At 38.0% G+C, this 20,453-nt stretch overlaps 1 protein-coding gene across 2 annotated transcripts in view; it reads left to right on the top strand.

The window, feature by feature from the left end:
- The window catches only part of LOC139993864 (GAS2-like protein pickled eggs), an 89,321-nt gene that overhangs the window by 40,152 nt on the left and 28,716 nt on the right, over positions 1-20,453 (top strand). For both annotated transcript variants that reach the window (XM_072015985.1, XM_072015986.1), the window contains exon 3: positions 2,875-3,399. In XM_072015985.1, coding sequence (XP_071872086.1) covers positions 2,875-3,399 — 525 coding nt within the window. The remainder of the gene's footprint in view (positions 1-2,874; positions 3,400-20,453) is intronic.

Raw genomic sequence — 20,453 nt, 5'->3', positions numbered from 1 at the left:
CCTGGTAGAAATTTTTTAACAAAATGAAATGTTTTTTATTGTCGATAAAACATAGAAAGTGTACACGTGAATATCATTATATTTCTAATATTTTTCTTGAAGAAACTTCTTGACAAACCGTTCCCTTCTTTCCTTAAACGAGAAGCGAGGGAAATATTTAAAGAAAAATTATGCTTAAGATAATCAACCTTTCGTAAGGAGATTGAAATTCTCATAGACGAGTTAAGCGAAATTTTATTGGACAATTTTGTCTGTCCGAATTTTAATGTTCTGTTCAAAATTTAACTTAACCTCTGAAAAAACGATTTAACTCCGGATAGAGGAATTTTCCCGTATAAACGAAATTTAGTTTACTAAATTACGTACCAGAATTGGTAGCTTAAAATCGCGAACAGCGAGCATGTGGTACGGTGAAAGTGAGATGAGAAGGCATTAATCCGCGTAACATTGACCTCGTCAGCCCTCGGAATTAGGCAAACAGACAACGCTGGAGAACAAAAAGCAAAATGAATCGACGCGTCCAAAAATATCGCAAGGTATTTCGCAAAAATTTCGCAAGCTACGACTAATTAACTCACTGTCGTACCGCGATCTATTCCTTTCTTTCTTTTGCCTCTCGATAGAAATAAGAGGAATAATACCGAGTGTACCTTCTGTTGCGGTGGAAACCACATCTGTCGATAGAAGTTTCGTTTCATTGTAGACCGAGTATAAAGTTACTTGTAGTTGATACGTTAATGGAAATCTCTAGCGATACTGGATATTTTCTGGCCACTGTTGACCTTTCTAGCGAATATTTCTTCTTTTTTTATTTGTTTTATTAAGCTAACTCGAAGTTGATAGAGATTGGAGATAGAAAAGGCGACGCTCGTGCGCTGAAATGGACTATGATCACAAGAGGGGAGAATGATATTTGAGTTGATAACGCGAATCTTTCGTTTGAGTCATATTTCAAATATTTCACGCACTTGACTTGGTTTCACTGCTATGAATTTGATTTACTAATTTCGTTTGATAGTTTCATTTTATTTCAAGTATTTCTTACGCGTATTCTTCGACGAATTTCGAATTTAATCGAGAATATTCGAGCATCAAAATTGAAATTTAATTCCAATTTAGCCAGCGCTTTTTCTAATTTTTCTAATTTTGTCAGCGCGATCCTTCGTGCATCGGCAATTCAATCATAAAGAATTCAGTGCTCACTGTGGCTAGCGAGTTCTTCGTATCGATAGTTATAGCACTGAGAATAAGGGCGATCATTGTTTCTCGCTGAACGGGAGACTTTGAAACGCGATTTCTTTCCGTGCCTTAGACATGTGACTGACGCGCCAGGGTGATAAGAAAGGATCGGGAAATGGTTGGATCGGTGATCGATTAACAGGAAATTAACAGAGTATACTGGAAGCCTTGCTACAGGCAGGGTTTGATAATTATGAGCAATTCCGTTGCTACAACGAGAATTGACTCTAAATTTAAACGAACGTTGAGATTCAGATTAAAATTCGAATGGAAGTTGGTGTTTTATCGAGCGGCCTAATAATTCGCGATTTTACGTCTTGATAAGTCGTTTCGTTTCTAATTAACCTAGAGAAATGAAAAATGGAGAAAAGGGCGTATATAACAGGTCGTCTGATTGTAACAGGCGCGCTACTCCTCGATGTTAAACGATAGACCACGCAGCAAAACCTGTTATTAGACGTAAGCTCATTTACATCATCTCGATATCCAATTATCAGCCGGTTACTTAAGCAGCTCATAGTCGATGATAAAATCGTATGCGTCTTATGAATACATGGGCGCTACATCGTGCAGAAGTTGAAGATTCCTCGGTGCCTTGTACAATATTTATCGCCCGCGTGAATGTTAATCGCGGCAGAGAAGAAAGGTGCGCGCTGTTATTAATGGAACAATTAGTTTCACGGGTGTTAAGATGTTATCGCCGGTGTCTGTTTGACTGTTTAAATGAGCGGCAGCGAACGGGCCGCGTTCCTACCGGTGAATGCCAGTCGTGTGGCTCTAGAAGTCAGTAGGAAGGAGAATGAGATAGGTGCGAGCCAACTCTATCACTGTTTGTTCAACCGAGACAGATAATTTGAGTTTAATTTGGATTTGATATAGTTGAATTTTAAATAACTGTTACGAATTATAGAATTATGTTTGCAGATTATTTTCCTCGTGAAATTGAGCATCGAGCCTGTACAGTTAGTTCAATTAGTTTCAATGCTTTCAGTGATCAATGGTCAACTATCTTCTTATAAATGAGATCAACGCAAACTAAATCAATGAAAACAATTTGTCTAGATTTACTGACGCGTGATAGCCACTATTTTGGCGGTCGTCAAACGAAATTAAATCAAGTTAAACACAAACAAACGTACGAAGATTTGATTTAACATTCATTGACTCATCGAAGCGACAAATGCGTCGTTCTTACTATATCAAACGACATCAGACCAAACTACGATCCAAATCAAATACACGGAAATTCAATCTATTTTGGTTCATTAGAGTATCACATTTGCTGATTCCATTAAACCAAAGCAATCCAAACTAAACGAAATCAAACACAAAAATTCAACTCCATCCACCATCCATCCATCCATCACGACTAATCAAGTCGGTGTTTTCGCTTCTTTCTTAAGTACAATACACTCAAACACACGAATGTCCAATCTCTTCCGGCTCATTAGAGCATCGCATTTACCAATTCCATTGAATCAAACCAAACCAAACCAAGGCAAACCAAGTCAAATTATATCAAACACAGGAAGATTCAACTCAAAACCATCGGGATTCTTCAAACCAGTATTATCCAATACGTTTGTTGCTTCCTCACGCGCCTCTAACCAGTACCGTTTTATCTTCTGTTTGCAGCACGCGAACAACGTACGCAAGTCAGCGGCCGAGTACGTGGCGCGGCGTCAAGCGCGCAAAATCTCGATGACACGATCGATGACCTCGTCGCTGGCGTTGCCGATGAGCCAGCTGAGCGACGTGGCCTTCCTGCCGAACGCGAAGGCCGGCACCTTCTTCGCCCGTGACAACGTGTCCAACTTTATCGGCTGGTGCCGCAACAGCCTCGGTATCATCGAGTGTCTGTTATTCGAGACCGACGACCTGATTATGCGCAAGAACGAACGACATGTGATTCTTTGTCTATTGGAGGTCGCCAGGCGGGGCGCGAAATTTGGTATGCTGGCGCCAATGTTGGTACAAATGGAGAGACAAATCGATCGAGAGATCGCAGCGGAGAATAAAGCGGCGAACGGAGCTCATGGAAATAATGGAAACGAGGAGAGCGACGACGACTACGCTGATATGCAACAGGAGGAACCGTGTCTCATTTATGGACCCCAGCCGCAGATCGTCACCAATGATCTGAAGAGCCTGGACGAAATGGTGAGTGGTCTTTCGTATTTCGTTATTTGCTATAAAATTCTGTGATTTAGCTTTCTGATAATAACTCGCCTTTCGAAACGTCCCGCGATATAATTTCCAAATCTGCGGACTTTTGTTTGAAGCTGTCCCAAGAGATTGCAAAATATGTATAAAGATATCGTAAGAGTGATTTTAAAAGCAGTTCTTACTTTGAAGCAACGTATATTCGTTTTTTTTCTGATTTGAATGGAATTAATCAAAATTTATCATATATAGTATAGTTATTTTGAAAAAAGAAATTGCTTACTTTTTTCTATAATAAAAGATTCCTTCCATTTCGATATAATTTTCGATGTAGAATATTAATTACAATATTTCACATTCTTTTTATGTAACTATAATATACAGCCAACTGGTAGCGGACTACGTTTTTATTGGTAATTTTATAGACAAAGCGCCGTCTGTTTCAACTCGTGGGATTCCAGAGTCGCAAGTCAGCTTAGGAAACGAACTCGTATTTTTAAAAAGGTGACGCGACTGTAATATTCCCAGACTATGAAAATAACTCGCGCCCTTAGGTCTATCGGAGTGTATTTATGGCGTTGCTCCCCGCTGACCGTGAATATCACGAGATCAGGAATAAGAGAGTGGTTTATTCGTATTCCGGCGTTGAAAGGCGAAAGAAACGCGTGTAATTCACGTTCCATAATTCATCGTTTATCGGTGGCTCTCACAAAATCACATTCCTTTCCCACAAAGCCGGCAACAAGCCGTCCCTTCCCACAAAGGGAATTCGCTATTCCGCGAAAGAGATTTCCTATACCGCAAAATCAAATTCGTCGTCGCGTGCAAGTAAAAATGGAAAATCTCGTCTACGGTCGTTTCACACGGAGTCCCGTTTCCATAATTTTCTCACTCTCTAACCTTGCCAAATCCACGCTAAAGCGCATACACGTTCGACAACCGCAAAACAAAAATTCCCAACCTTCCTCAAAGTGTTCTCTAACCAACGCACGTCACGTGCGTTTCAAAGCGCCCCGACGTATCGTCGTCGCAGGTGGCCCGATAATTAAAAAAAAAAAAAGAAAAAGAAAAAGAATAGAAAAAAGATAGAAAAAGAAGAAATCCCTTGCATAAAGCCTTAACCAGTGTACATGCTCGAGGAAACGACGGTTTGAACGTCGCCTTGATAACTCTCTTCCGCTGGCGGCTCGCCACTCGTAAATCGTATTAGCATGACACCGGAGCAAAAACCGTCTCGCTTCCAGTTCCACTTGCGTTTTCCATCTCTAAATGGATTAAACGGCCACTAAATCAGCCGGCTAAACGCAACGCGTTCGCGTCACGTGGGCAGAACAAGCGTAATTGCCCGGTATGCACGTATCGCGAGACCGATTTCGTTTTCGTTGCAATTCGATCGTAAACGGTTGGCGTGTGCTACGTGGGAATCGATCGTTTGGCCCCGACTTGTCCACTTTTCACGTACTCTACCGTCGGTCACGCGTGTTAGAGGTTACCGTACGGCTAGAAGTTCCTCTGAATGGTCGCTAACGGAATTTATAGTCGTATTGTCCGATTCTTGTAACGTTAGAGGCTACTTTCAGACTTTTAGTTAGGCTACATTAATTGAATCGTACGGCTGTGGCCGTTGTTGACTCGTGCTTGTGATTGGCATTATTTTTAGTTGTGCTTTGGTCGCTGGATAACTCGAGGGATTAATTTATGTGAGCTATAAAGTGCACCTCTATAGTTGTATAATGGTATTTGAGACAATAGTTAGAAAAGGGAGTGGTACGTGCCGATGACGGACAAAAGCGATGAAAATGTAATAGCCCAAAAGAATTCAGATTAATGTGTTCATTTATATCTACTTCGACGATGTCAATCGAAAGCCACGGCAGATTTATATCTTCGCTTTTAGCTCTCCGCTTATCGTTCGCTGTTAGACTCGATGGAAATTGAATTATAAATTCCATTCATTCTACAAATACCACGTTATATGAGATGTGTACAGGGAAGAAAGTATCAAGTACAACGTGTTTCTCACGACCGCAAGAGTTTTAGAATTTTCTCAAGAGTCGGCCGCGTTCTTCTCTCGGAAAATTAAAATAACAAAGCTGTTCCATTTTCCAGTATTCTTTGTGTAGTTATCCGCGGTATGCGCGTCAAAACACGCTTAGGCATCCGAGCGATTTACCCGGTTGTTGTTTGAATATAGTCGACCCCGGACTTAATGCTTGCGCGTCGACTGAATGGGAAAAGAGCAATCTGCTGATACATGTTCGCAAGAATTCATACACTGGCGCGGCGCCAACAAATCTGACGTTGCGCCTAACGGCTTCCAGGCTCGCAAATAAAGTTTGCGCGCAAGAAAAACTAATCAAAGATCGTACGATAAAGTATAAAATTGAATACACGATGCACAGGCCTGTAATATCGATCCATTAAGAGGCAAAGTTACGTTAGCGTAATGTTTCATTTGAAGATGACAGGAAAACGTGTAACGAGGCTATTCTCGTTGGTTTTCTAATATCGATGTTACTTGATAACTAAAAGGTAAAAACTATTTTTATATAAAATGGATTATATAGGAATATTTAGATTCAAAGTCACAAACTTTTGCGAAAAACTAATAGTAAAAATACCTGACAGAAATTCTTATACCGTGGTTACAAAAAGTATTGGCACGCTATTTATTATAATATCTATATGCTAATTAATTGAGTCATTCATGATCGGTAGTTTCATATGATTACAAAGATTTGATACTGTAAAAGTGTAGAGGCTGACGTTTCAAGCTTCATTGGAGGATAAGGATATGTGCCAATATTTTTTAAATCCACTGTATATGCAATACTTTTGGATTAGGCCCAAGATAACGATAACCACAGTAACAAAGAATCGTTGAACTCGACATAACGACAAAGATAAGGTACGTGAAACGCGACAGCACTAAATACCAAAAGTGGCAATTTTTTAAAGAACAAAGGATACATTAAATCAAACTGGGTATTATTACGTGACAAAGTGTGCGTGTAGGTGTGTCGATAAAAGTTCACTATACATGAGCGACGTTCACCGTGGAGTTCAAAGACTAACCAAGGGAAAATGTGCGGGAATTCTCGGAGAACCGCGCGGCGATAACGTGTCGCGCTAGTTGGAAATTTCTGCGTCGTGAAATGCCGTGTGCTCGCGCGCGCGCGTACATCGCTGTTGTTTGAGAGTCGGCGCGCGAAAAAAATCGACTAGAAGGTGTTTTCCAACGTGTTTCAGCCGGAACTAACGGCGTCTAGCGGGCTTAATGCGACTGAAAGGCCGCGTGTGCTTTCGAAAGCGACAAGAAACGCTCGTTAATTTGTTCCATCGGAACGAATGCAGTCTTGCGTTTGCTATTTTACCGCGCGAAACTTTTCTTTTCCGTCTGATCTCATCGTTATTCCCAGCTAGACTCGATACATCGTTTGGATTCTTAAAGCCTGGAAAGTCGTAGGGTGTGTACAGGAAGTCTCATAAATTTAGTTGTTAACATTCTGTAGAATTTTCCTTGGGAAATTAAGCAATCGAGCGAAATTAACGTATTTCATCGGATTTTACGTAGTCGAAGAAATAATATCTAGGTCCATCACTCCTTAATCAACCACCGCCGGTTAAACGCGTGACTTTTGAACGAACCGATATACCCTTTCCAAAATTATGCTGAAATCACCACGATATCTACCCATACGAAGTAGAAAACTTGTTCGATATTTATCATTTAAAAATCCTTAAATGCAATCTCTCACAGTGTTGCAACGTTTTCGTTGCAGTCGTGTTGACGTACTGTATAATTTAGAGAATAGAAGAACTCTCCTCACACCTTCAACCTCGATCTCCTCCACTAAGTACCTACAATTTAAGCGTTCGGCTTATGAACGAATCTATTTACCCTTCTCAAAGCTGTATCGAAGCTACATTTAGAACTACAATCAAAATCATCACAATATCCATAGAAAGTAGGAAAAACGTTTCTCCTATTTACCATTGAAATATCATTCTTCGCAGTCTTTCACAATGTTGCACAGTTTCACATCTCCACAGCCTACACTATGTGTAAGGTATAGTGAGGCACTTGAGTTTTTCACGAACCTATCCACACTTTCCGAAACTACTCGCAAAATTATATCGAAAATCTTTTTCCATAGAAATTTCCAACTTCCATACAAACTAGGAAACGTTTTCCTCATTTACCATTGGAATCCTCTTTACAGTAGTCTTTCACAATGTTGCAAGGTTTCCTGCGAATCAACTTACCGTATAAAAAGAATAGAATATAATCGAAGACTAAAAAGCCTGCAAAACTTCTTGTTCTCTTCACACCTCCAACTTCTACCCCCTCCACTACTTATTAGACGCGCGATTTTCTCTGCTCATCTCGTCTCACATCTTCAATTCTATCTCCTTTGGTAACTACGTGTAACCATAGAGTACAAGACTATAAGTGCGCGAATTTTGAACAAACCTATACACGCTTTCCAAAACAATGTTGAAACTATCACGGTATCTGTACCGAGTAGAAAGACTTTTTCGACATTTATCGTTGGAAAACCCTTGAGAGCGTTGTTTCGTAACGTGTTGAAACGTTCCCGTTGGAGTGAGGTCGTCGCGATACCCCGCGAATTTGCATTCGAGAGAATGGCACGCGTGGCGGGAAACGGTTTCTTATGGAAGGATCGTATACGGAATCGCAGCTGCGTGGCTGCTCGTCCAGCTCGCGATTTATCCACGGGCACGTCCGCATGAATACAAACGGGCATTTCTGCGCGGCGCGATGTCAATTCGCGTGCGCGTTCCATAAAGGGCAATTACGAAAGGGAAATCTGTACAGGTCGATCGGTTTCAACGTAGAGCGCCTCGTTCACGTGTTCCTGTTCGCCTATGGCTAATTAAATTGAAAAAGTCGCGGTGAATAGACGCGATACAGCGGAGGCTTCCCTTTTTCGATGGCGCGGGTGTGTCGCTAGATGGAAATGGATTTTAACGTTCATACGCCGTGTTCCAAGCTATGTAGCTGTACTATGTATGTACAGTGTGTTGGCGCTATTAGTTCCCAGCGTTTCTCTCGTAAACGATAAGTACATGGAAAGAATGAAAGAGAGAAAGGAGATAGATAGCTACATATTTACGATAATATTATTTTCGCAAGTGCAAAAATCCATGTGCATTTTACAGTTGCATCTTTCTTTTTTCAGTAGAAAACCTTCCCTTTCTTTTTGCATATATCGGTCATGCAAATATATTTTTACACTTGTGAAAAAAAATTATTTCACATGTGTAGTTCATCTTAAACTATTCATCTTTTTCCTCTTTGGTTTTTTTCTTATGCTTATCGTTTACGAGAAAAACGCTGCGAAATAGTAGTGTGACTACCCTGTACATATGTACTTATTTAATCTCGACCTCGCGCTCAAAATATCGGGCTTGGCTTCCAATTTCTTTTTAATTACCATACACACGTATCTCTGCAACACATTCTAATCTTTCTACGTTTACCCCTTTCCATATTTTTTTTTGCTCCATAACAATCATACAACTAACGTTATACACTTCTTACCTTCTATTAACCCTTCTATTGCACATATCTATTCTTTGGTATCCATCCCTCGTCTCTTTTTATTTATTTCTTTTTTTATTCTATTTATGTCCCTAAGTCATTCTAATATTTCTCCCACCCTTTTATTCTGCAAAATTTGTTCAATACTTATATTTTAATTCTTTCCACGTCTGTGCTCCCATTCTTCCATTTGGTGTTTAAGATTCTCCATATTCCTTTGACATACCTCGCACATTCTCTCTTCTTCTTTCTTTCAATATTTATTTCACTCGTACATATTATGAAATTTTGCTCTAACCATAAGACTTTGACCTGCCTCATTACCTCCTTTTACTAAGTACTGTGGCATATCTGTCTTGCAAATATGCTTGCACGTTTTATTATATTTCCACCCAAATATCTTATTGTATTGCAATAAACTTTGTTAAAAAGTACTTTGGTATTTTGAATCGAAGATACGTAATAATTAAATGGAATTTTCGAAAGTTTAGATTTTTGATAGAAATGTGTCATAATTATACGAGGTTGTAGAAGTATCATGAGCGAAAATGAGATTTAAGACATCATCGATAGCTTGTTATTGCCGGATGAAACAAGAGCAAGAACTTTTAATAGTATTAACGGTCGCGTAAACAAGAGTGCTTACGTAACCCCATAATCACGCAGAATGCTGTATGTGTATCGTTTCTACGATGGAATTTTATTCCTCTGTAGACTCGATAATTGGCTATAATTTAAAGCTAACGACTTTATTGATTCGTTAAAGAGTTAAGTGGAAGTGGGAGCGATCGCAAAAAAATTAGCTGCCCCGTTGGATAAATCGTTTAAGTAGAAATGATTCACGATCTTGTTTCGAAATTTTATATTCAAACACTCAGACTTGATCTTTGTCACTTCCCCCCCCCCTTTTTTCTAAATTTAAACAGAATTAAATATTAAATAGATTATTTCTTAGAGCTAAGATAAAATAGAGTATTGTAATTAGATCGCCTATTTTTGTGAAAATTCACGTTTTCGAGAATATAATTAAGAAAATAGAACCTCGGTAGAAAATTATTTTACTTAGTAGGTATTATAAAAAACACTATACTTTGATTATTTCAATGTATTTTCTATCGATGATTAAAAATCCGCAGTCCAATTATAATATCATTTTTATAATCAAATAATATTATTTTAACAGTTCTATTCCCTTAAGATAGGAATTTAATTTATACGACATTTAGAAATTCTAGAAATTTTATCTCATACGATTTATATGAACGATCGCGTCTGGATTTTGCATTTGCACTTGGCATTTGCATTTTGGGTCGACGTTTCGTACACACTGTCTACTTCGAGGGAAACCTGAAACCGTGTTACATTGCCCAAATTGTAAATGCCAAGTGCAAATGTAAAATGGAAACGCGATGGGTTATCCCAAAAAGTTGATTGATCAAAATATCTCATCGTCGTAAAAGTTCTAGATGCAAAATTTATATGAAATTGTGATAAAAGAACAGCACGTTATCTTTCATAATTATATATTATATTCCCAATATATTAAAAATATTATAAATAATTTTAACACCATGTTAGTGATTTTTAGAGAATATAAAAGACCTGTGTATCATCCATTTACAAAATTTAGTTCGATCTTATCGAACTGTATTACGCGAACGTATTCTTAAGTCGCGAATTACGTTGAAGACAGGATTAAATGCGAAAAACGCCGAGTACTCTAGTGGAGTATCGATTAGGGAAAGGCTGACAAGCGTGCTTGTCTAATCTGAACACGGTAAAACACGCTGCGTTGGTCCTGTTTATGGTGAATCATTGGGACAGCCCGAGCTGGAGTTCTGTGATCACGGAACAACACGTTGGGCTCTTACACTTAGCTTAAAGATTGTGTAATTGTCAAACGGATAGTCATAAACCAAATAAAGTTTAGTGTAGAGAGTGTTTCAATTCGTTCGTCGTAAAATTGCTCATACAAATCTTCTTTGTTGATATTTCATCATAATTATTGGGTTGGTAACTAAGCCAATAGAATAGTTCTTTATAAATATCTTATTTATTGTTGTTTTTAGGCCTCGATGGATATTCTCTTAACAAACATTCATTTATCTCTCCATTCATTAATTAATTAATCCAGTAATTTCCTCCATTCATTTATCTCTGTAATTGAAATGGTAGTTTCTTACGAATATCGTAATTATATATGGTACTTGATCAATAATTTTGTATAGTTCGATACTTCGATACACATAGTGTTTAAGTATAATTTCAAAGAATTCAAACAACGAAATCATAAAAATCTTCGTTCATCTATTGTTACAATTGCAATAGTTTCTCGAATATAACGAATATCTTATTTATGCTTCATCCTTGATCATTATCTCGTCATAGTCTAGAAACTCTTATCTTTTGAAGTACCTTATCTAAGGAAAGAACCTGCACTTATCTGACAAGCTAAATTACTATTCGTAATTTATTGCTATTAGTAAGTTAGAATTCTGAACCTATTTGCACTGTAAATTTCGAACAAGTAACCAAGAGGGAACCACTTAATTCCTCATATTTTACACTTAAACACCTAACTTTAGTTTCTGTCATATTCTTTTCGTTTCCTACGCAAGAATTCCTCTTTCTTTAAAAAGGTAAATTCTTCTTTGAAAAAGTCCAACTTTTAAATACCATTGTATGTATATCTTTAAGCACATGCTCAAACAAAAATTACAGGTATTTCTTTGAACAAACTTAACTTCCTAAACTCATTGTCACGTTTCAATACTTTTGTTTCTTATTCACAGATTTTCCTTCGTTTAAAAGGTGAAAGTTTCTTTAGAAAAATTCCCGTCTCAAAATTTAGATGTCGAATACCATTGTAGTAAATTGAAGTTTTGCTCACTTCCGGTCTAGACGTAGTTCCTCGGTATTTGTGGCTGCCTATGGTGATTCCCATGCTGATAACAAGTATGGTGGCTCGTAGCGAGCTTGCAGGGTGGTCTCTGCTAGTCATGCCAGCCGGAGCTTTGCCTCGCAAGCGCCGAAAGCTCGTATTGATCGCTTTTAGCCCATTTCGTATCAAGTTCAAGCGCAAAGTCCTTAAGTTTCCTACGAAGGACGAAGCTCTCCTTTCTCCTGGAGGATATCGACTGCACAAAGTGGCCCGAGGGTTGCTCGATAGAACGAAGGAAAAGAGAAAGCGTTTTCTCCCTTTCCTCTTCTTAGCTGTTCCTTCGTAAAGGAATAACGATCCTCGTTATTTAATCGCCGTTTCCTTATCAAGTTTTAGTTTAAGTGAAAGTTATTGGCAATTTTAAATCGGTCGGTCGATCGGCTACCGTTGAAATTATAATTGTTACTTTTTTATTATTGTAACTAAATGTTTAAAGATGCAAAGATGGATAGAATATAATGTATGAAATGTTCAAAGCAGAATAGTCATTGTAATTTTTAGGAAAGTCTGAGTTTATAATGGTATTATCCTTCATGAGAATATGTCTTATGAAAGACGCTATTTCTCGCAAAATGACATTTACCATCCATTCTTATGCAAAATAAGCGCAGAATGATGTTACAGTTTAAGCGGCCATGGAATTAAAGTGACGATATTTTTATTCTCAGTGATTAGGGTACATGATTTAACTCGAATTCTTGGTCTGGAAAATTTTGGTTTGTTCCACTAGATGGATAGTGATCCTTAGAGCAGCCGCGTCATGCTATATACAATTATATAGTTTTCTTTCTTGAAAGAATTCTTTTTTCGTCCTTATTTATTATATTCTTTAGAGAACCGTATTTTAACAGCACATAATACGTACAACCTTATTATTCTAAAAATAGACAGTTTGCCCTGGTTTCTGGCAACTAATGATCCTTCGCTATCATTATAGATGTGTCGAGGCTCCGGCTGGTCATTATCTATTCATATATTCGTTAACGATAAAAGCTTGACCGATTTTGAAATCCGCCTTTTATTTAAAAAAACGTTTCATTATCGGAGAGAAAATATTTCCTCGACATCCCCATATTTTTCTGCGGATATTTGGCGTACGCTTCATTTCTGACGATAAGTGAGAACGTGTGCAAGCATACGTGTTCTCGGATACCTGTAGCCTCTCGTTTCCATGTTTTTTAATACGTTTCCGTAAATATTTGCTCTCGTCGATGTTGAACACATTTTTTCCTTCGCTAACAGATTCGGATGTACACTAAAATGCGTGAATGCAAGGCAATGAAATATAGTATCGTGGTATTTTAATAAAACGAACGTTATTCCGTTAGAGAGTCCATACTCATTTCAATCGTTAAAATCATCGAGCTCTAATGTGTACCTAAATATAATTACGTACATAGTGGAAGGCGAAAAAGAGTTCAAAAGAAAATTTTCATTTTCATTTTCATTTTACGTAACAGAATTATATTTGACGAGAGTGATGGATATTATTGATTTTATATAAAAATGTCAATATAATGTCGATCGATAATTTTATAAAAATTACTGATTTTCTTGTAACATCGTTCAATTATTTCATTTCCTTCCGCTAAATAATCATAATCGAAGCGACATGATGAAAATAGATAATATAATAATAGATATACATATCATAATAATATATTCTTGCTTCAATAAAATTCAGTATTATTTTTGTCGAAAGCATATATTTAGTAGCTGTAAAAATAGAAACTAACCCGAAACTATCGTAATTTTATTGATAAAAATCGTTCTACGATATTCCGCTGTCTTTTGATCGTACACTACTTATGAAACTCTCTATAGGTACATGTATGTCCAACGTTTACAAATATGACTGGCGAAAATTATATAAATATACATTACACGCTACAAGACGACAGTTTGAAAACGTTATCGTACAGGAAACGACGGATCGTGTTCACATAACTGATTGATTCATAACATAACCTCACAATGTGTACAACTACTTCATTTGCTCGTCAAACATACGACGATTTCCCGTCTACAATTTTCTAAATATAATGAAATAGCAAGAATGCCGTTCCGAGTAGCCGTTGTTAACAATGACGAATCCGACGTTTCTGAAAATTCGTATGATTCATTTGGAGCATATCTTCCATGGCGTCTAAAGTTAGCGGCCATGCTCTATATTCGTATATCTCGACACGTTTTATCGTAAATATGAATCGTATTTGCTGTACTTAGTCATCGAAAAAAAGAGCTAATGTTTTCACCGAAATCCTTGTGTATTATTACGCGTCGCACTCGTTCCGAGTATTTGAAATTGCCATTTATCGTTCCCATCTAATTAAGAGTTTAAGCGATATCGATTCAACGCGAGTAACAAGTTCTGGAATAATTTGCAAGTCCAGGAATTCTTGGCTAACTTTGACGCGATGAAATGTAGCTACATTGAAGTTTACTTGTAAGTACTTAGAGTTGAGAAACTGGTCTAGTAACTTTCAATTCTCATCCATAATTCGGAAGACTGTAATTATTATTCATTCGACATATATTTCGATATTAAACGCATTCTGTTCGTGCATAAAAAACCGCGGTCTACTGATTTACTAAACCAGCATAATATGCAAATTTCAACAGAGAACATTTTCTGAACGCCGAGGTAACATAACCTCAAAATTCCATAGATTAGTTCAATAATCACCAAGCAACCACAAATCACAGCTTCCCATCAATCGAACAACAATCGTGAAAAGCAATTCTCACGCAATCTGAAAAAGCCCCGTGGATGGTCGAGTGGTCGACGTATTCGCAATATGGAGGCGAATCTAGGTCGTTCGCGCTAACCCATGCCCAAGGCGGCGAGCGCTCTCGTCATTGCTGGCCGTTAATTACTCCGGCGAAGCAAGGGGACGGTTCGTGACACGATCGAGAGAAGAAATTGAAGAATTCTTTTCCTCCTCCATTCTCTTCACTCCATTTTCCTTCTTCTTCGACATTTACTCGTTCTTTCTCCCGTTCGTTTAACATAACCTATCGCGATGAGGCGAAAAGAGGAAGAAATAAGTATGAGAAAAGTTTCGTAATGTTGAAGCTGCGTTCTTCCGATCATTTTTGGCTCAAACGTATTTTCTTGATATTACGTACCATCTCGAATGAAACAATTGTTTTTGGTATGCATCGATATGCGTTATGATTTCTCGTTTCGATCGTGTGTTAAACATCTTCATAAAATATCAGGAACTTGTTTTATTGACCAAATTGTAAAAATTCGACGATCGTAGTAGGGTTGACTATCGCGAATTATGAGAACAAGAAGAAATTTTAATGTACAGGGTATTTCATAAGACGAGTTAGTTTAGAAGTCGATATGGGACACAAAATCAATGAAAAAAGTTCATACAAGCATGTGTCGTATTTGACCCTGTTTTAAAGTTATAGTCACTTTTGTGTTACGATAATCCACGACAGCTTATCTTCATAGAAGGTGCTCGAAATGACCATCCTCGATTTCTATGCAAACCTACAGTCGTCGTGTCAAACAATTTCGCCATCTTTCAAAAATTCCACGTGTACAAACGAATGATACAGACCAAGGATAGCCGTTTCGAGCATCTTCTACGAAGATAAGCAGTTGCTTACAGAGATTATCGAGACACATAAGTGACCACAACTTTGAAAATAGGTCAGATAGGAGACACGTTTACATGAACTTTTTTCACTACACTTTTGTGTTCCCTGTCCATTCCTGAAGCAGTAGGTGCCACGTGTCAGGGAGCTGATAGTATAACAAGGAAACCATCTTGATTTATTCAATTTTTTATTAAAATAATGTGACCAACAAGTGCGCTAAGAGACACGAAAGCCATTCCGAGCCATCCCGAGCCATCAGAGATGATAGAGAGTTTCGTAAAGGACAATATAAAAGTGGAGGAAACAATAAGCTCGTATTTCGTTAAAAAGAAGGTAAAAGAAGAAAATGAAGAAACATGTACGCGTCCCCTTTGATCCCGCTAGCCTGTCCACGAGAAACTACCATAAATAGCATTGAAGTCTCGAGTCCAGGCGTGTTAGTTATTACGTGCAATTAGCCCGAGATAGCGCGGAGAGAAAAGGCTACCGAGCCGTGCAAGGTCTGGCTGCGGTCTGAGTCTTAGCTAATCCAGTGTTTATCGGCGACTTTCAACCAGCCAGAGACACACACGTTCGCCGTGCCAGCATTCGGTTCCCTGGCCTCTGTGCGGCTTGAGTCACGCGGCTGCTTTTCGTTGCACTTTAATGGTGTGTTGTTGGATTTGTTGGTACGTAGATTGTTCAAAGAGGAAAATATTAGCTTTAGATTAGAAAAGTATCGGATTTGCTTTACAGAACTTTGAAAGTTTAGCTTGGGAAGAATAACACATGTCTTTTTCAGCAGAAGGATTGCAAATCTTGGTAGTAGATGTTCATAGACTTTGTCAGACAATACAGCTATAAATGTATTAGCAGATTAGCGCAAGATTGTCCATAGTGAAAGATAATGGATTTCGTCGAGAAGAATAGATGGCCTTATTTTAGCAATAGGGTGTCATATCTTAGCCTCGGATGTTCATAGATTAAAGTTGTAGGCAACTGCTAAGAAGAGAAACTAAGGAAGAAATACCGAGATATTCTACGCTATTTGTATTTAATATTCGTAAACAAAAACTGCAATTCTGAATAAGAAGTTACAGTTCGTATTAAATGTTTGCGAAGTCAAAGAACCATTGTTTATAACACTTTGAATAAAACGGCCTCGAGTAGACCATGTTCTCATTACTGAGAAAAAGATACTTAGAAAATACAAGAGATTCATTCATTCAACAAATTTCAACCCCACAAGAATTTTTTGCCACGTTTCACCCCAGAACCCCCATTCTCGACTTTCCCTCAGCGAACACTCGAGTTAAAAGAAAAATCGTGACAGACAAACCGGGTAACCCCCTGTGTCCCGTGTCCCCTCGAGGCTTCACGAGGGTCCTGAAGCGGAATCAACGTGGTTGCCACCTTTCGCGCACCGTTCGATCGACAACATCTAGGTTATTCCAATAAAGTGCACTCGAAGAGCTTCTAAACAGCTTTGATTGCCGACCTGAACCGTGGCATCGAGAGTGCGCTGACCAGAAATCAGATTTCACAGCGTAAGTCGCGATCGTCCACTGGAAAACTGCATCCAGTTCGAAATTTATCGAAACTTCGTCTGTGAAACGAATGATTCGCTTTGCTCTAAGCCGAGTGTGAAACGATGTTACGTTGATTGGAATGGTGTTTTTGACGATGGTAGTCATTGGGGTATCTTGTGTATTTTTTTGTGTATTTTTAGAAAAATTTTCTCTAAAATTTGTATAAAACTAATTTTATCAGAATAGCTGATCATCAATCATCGTACCACTATACGCTCGTATTTTATTTTCTGTCTCACTTTACCTCCATTCGTATGCTGTGCTATTTCTCTCTTTTGATTCTAAAGAAATTTATGAATATTTATGAATATTATGAGCGAGAAAAATTTAATGGAAATAGAATTTAAATTTTCTTTTCAGATATCACGTTTTATTTCTCGCCCTACTTTGTTTTCACTTCTCACTTTTATTCCACAATGTTTCATCATACTCTTTTAACCATATACTCTTCTTCTATCGTATTCGTTACATCAACCAATTTCTCCATTCTTTGTTTCACTTTTCGTTTCCAACATTTCGACAAATTAAATGGGTAAAATTGAGTTTCGTTGACATTAATCTACGAATAATTTTAATGAAATTCCATTAAATCTACCGTAAATGGAAGTTGAACGAATAAATAAATAACTCCGAAAGATACGATTAAATTGTCAAATCTCTGCGAAAGGGAATCGAATCGACTAAATTGAGAATGTACAGCATGCAACCTGTGCCCGCGGGTTTCGTCTTCAACCGAAGAGGGTTTATCATCATTCGAGGCAACGTCTCGAGAAATGTTTATTCGATTGTTCCGACAGATATTTTTAAGGCTCGGGAGCTTACACACGCGATTCAATTCGAATCACGATTCGGCCACGATAAAAAGGTGATGTGAAATATCTTCTTTATCAAGCGAATGACAGTTCTCAATAAAGGGCGTGACAAATGGCACTTTAGGTTCGCATCATTGAAATTCACCTTTCTCATTGGCTTTCCACTCTCGTACGCGATTTAACATACAATGTTTCGATTTCTAAAAAGCCTGCTGATGAGATGGTAATTTATTTTTAGTCAAATTTTTTAAGAATTGTCATTGCTAGCTACTGCTGAATGTTAAACAGAATATGCGAGTGCATTGGATGTTATACAGTAGCGTTGAAAAGTGATGGTCCCCTTTTTCTGCCTGGCATTTGCGCTAAAAATATCAAGTAACGTGATAAATATGTAACTTTAAATGGCAACTGAACAAGTATTGAGTTGACAACTAAGTGATTGCGGATTTTGCTATTACTACCTAATGACAATATCCGCAATCACTTAGTTGCCAACCCAATAGGTGGTTGAGCAAAATCAAATTTTCTCTTCAGTAGGTTACACTATATTGTTGCTCTCTCTGCACTGTTCTCATATACAAAATTATTTATTTCTCTTTTTATGTTGTTCTTATACACTAAATTATTTAATTGTTCGTTTATACGTAGCCTTATGTTTATAACGATATAACGGAAAGATGTTAAATAAGAGGAGAAATAAAAACGCAAACTCTGTCCAGTTATATTAAAGAAAATGCGAAATTGCATAAAAATTCTTTTTAATAGACGCGTTAACAAATTCCACTGTACCTTATTTTACGATCAAATTCCAACGTTGTTACTGTCTGGACGCACGTTGAGCGTCTGGATGTCTCGATAAATTCGAGAATCGGGCAAATTGGACATCTCGGAGTGGAGGAAACGGAAATAAGACGATCTAGGAGTTAGGGCGTACGCGAAGAGAGCGAACAGCTGAGGTTGGAGCACGCGGAACGTTGCGCCGCGACGTATTGATTGCAGAGACGCCGGCGCCGCGACGCTGCCCTCCGCCATAAAACCTGCGCCGCGGGGCGTCGTGTTTGCGGGAATTCACCTGTCCTCCACGCTATCCGATACCAGCTGCAAATCGGAAACCACGAAAGTAAGAATATTCCACCGACCGACTTGCTTTCACCTTATTTTCCTCCTTTTTACACCAAAATTTCTTCCATATTTCTTCCTATTGTCGTGTTTTCTGTTCTTTTGGAACTCGAACGAGGAGATACGCTTGGCAAGGAAGAAGGAGGAATAATAAAAGCACGTTTGGGAACGTACCTTTTATTTAACAGTTGTAGGTGACTTCTGTGATATTTTTTTGAGATTCGTACAATTGGAAAGGTACAATTGGGTCTTTCTTTTTTTTTTTTTATATTAGATTGTTCCAATATAAAACTAATATTCCAGCGACCGATTTCTTTTCACATTTTTTTCTCATCTTTGTTAGACTGAAATTTCTTTCATATTTTTCCTTGTTATCGTCTTTCGTGGTCTGTTGGAATCCAAGCAAAGAAATACTTGGCAAAGGTGAGTGTTTCTTAGAACGTACTCTTGTATGGACTTCGGTTATCAACGTTTCGTAATTTTTTATTTACTATTTATGAGTGACATTTGCTGGCACTGTGCTAGATTTTTCTAATACTAAATTGATTAAAAAGAAGAATATTCGGTCGATCAATTTTCTGTTGCTGTCTCTTCTGTCTGCCTGTCACTGGGATTTTTTCACGTTTCTCATCTGCGGTATTTCTTGGAATCAAAGCGAGAGTAAGTTTTTAAAACTGTTATTAATTATAACATTAAAATGCGAGTTGAAATGTATATTGAAACCTTCTTACCGTAACCTTTGGGACATTAAACAGTTGTACAGACTATTTCACCTGTGCATAAAAATGGCGATCATTAAAAATAAATTTCTAAAGAGACTCAGACTTCTAGAGAGGAACACGTTAAATATATTGGAGGACTCGGGTACTGAAAATTGCAAGAAGGTTGCGTACTATCGAGCTAAGAGATTTCCACTTTAGGTCTGAGAACGCACGGTCTTACATTCTTAAAGAAGTCTGAGCCCGGAATTTTGTATAAGAAATTTCCCGTCGAAACTTTGTTTACGATTCCTCAGTGTACGCGTGGGTGCAGAATTCGGGGAATCTTGTGGAAAGGAACTTGGTTGAAACACGCACGTTTCACAGTTTGTGTCTTACAGTTTTCTAGAAACCTTTGAGAACATGTAAGCCAGAGTGGTCGTAAAATTACAGGAACTCCGACAATAAATAAAGAATTCAAAGGTGAAAAGAAGAACAAAAGATCTTCACGAGCTTACCAGACAAATTTCCAAATTTTCCTTCTTATAGGATTTTCGATCGCCCAAAAATCTTCACAAATTTCACGTCTACTTCGCATCTACTTCAAACAAAATCTCCTAATTTTTGTCGTCTCATTTGAATTAAAAGAACACAAGAATTAATAAATAAAATAAAAATACGTAATTTACGCGAGATGCCGATCATCGAGTCATCGGTTCGTAATTGATAACT

This window comes from Bombus fervidus, chromosome 13 (genome assembly GCF_041682495.2).
Source record: "Bombus fervidus isolate BK054 chromosome 13, iyBomFerv1, whole genome shotgun sequence".
NCBI lineage: Eukaryota > Metazoa > Arthropoda > Insecta > Hymenoptera > Apidae > Bombus > Bombus fervidus.
The sequence above is the reverse complement of the archived record's forward strand: the minus strand, read 5'-3'. Positions and strand labels throughout refer to the sequence as shown.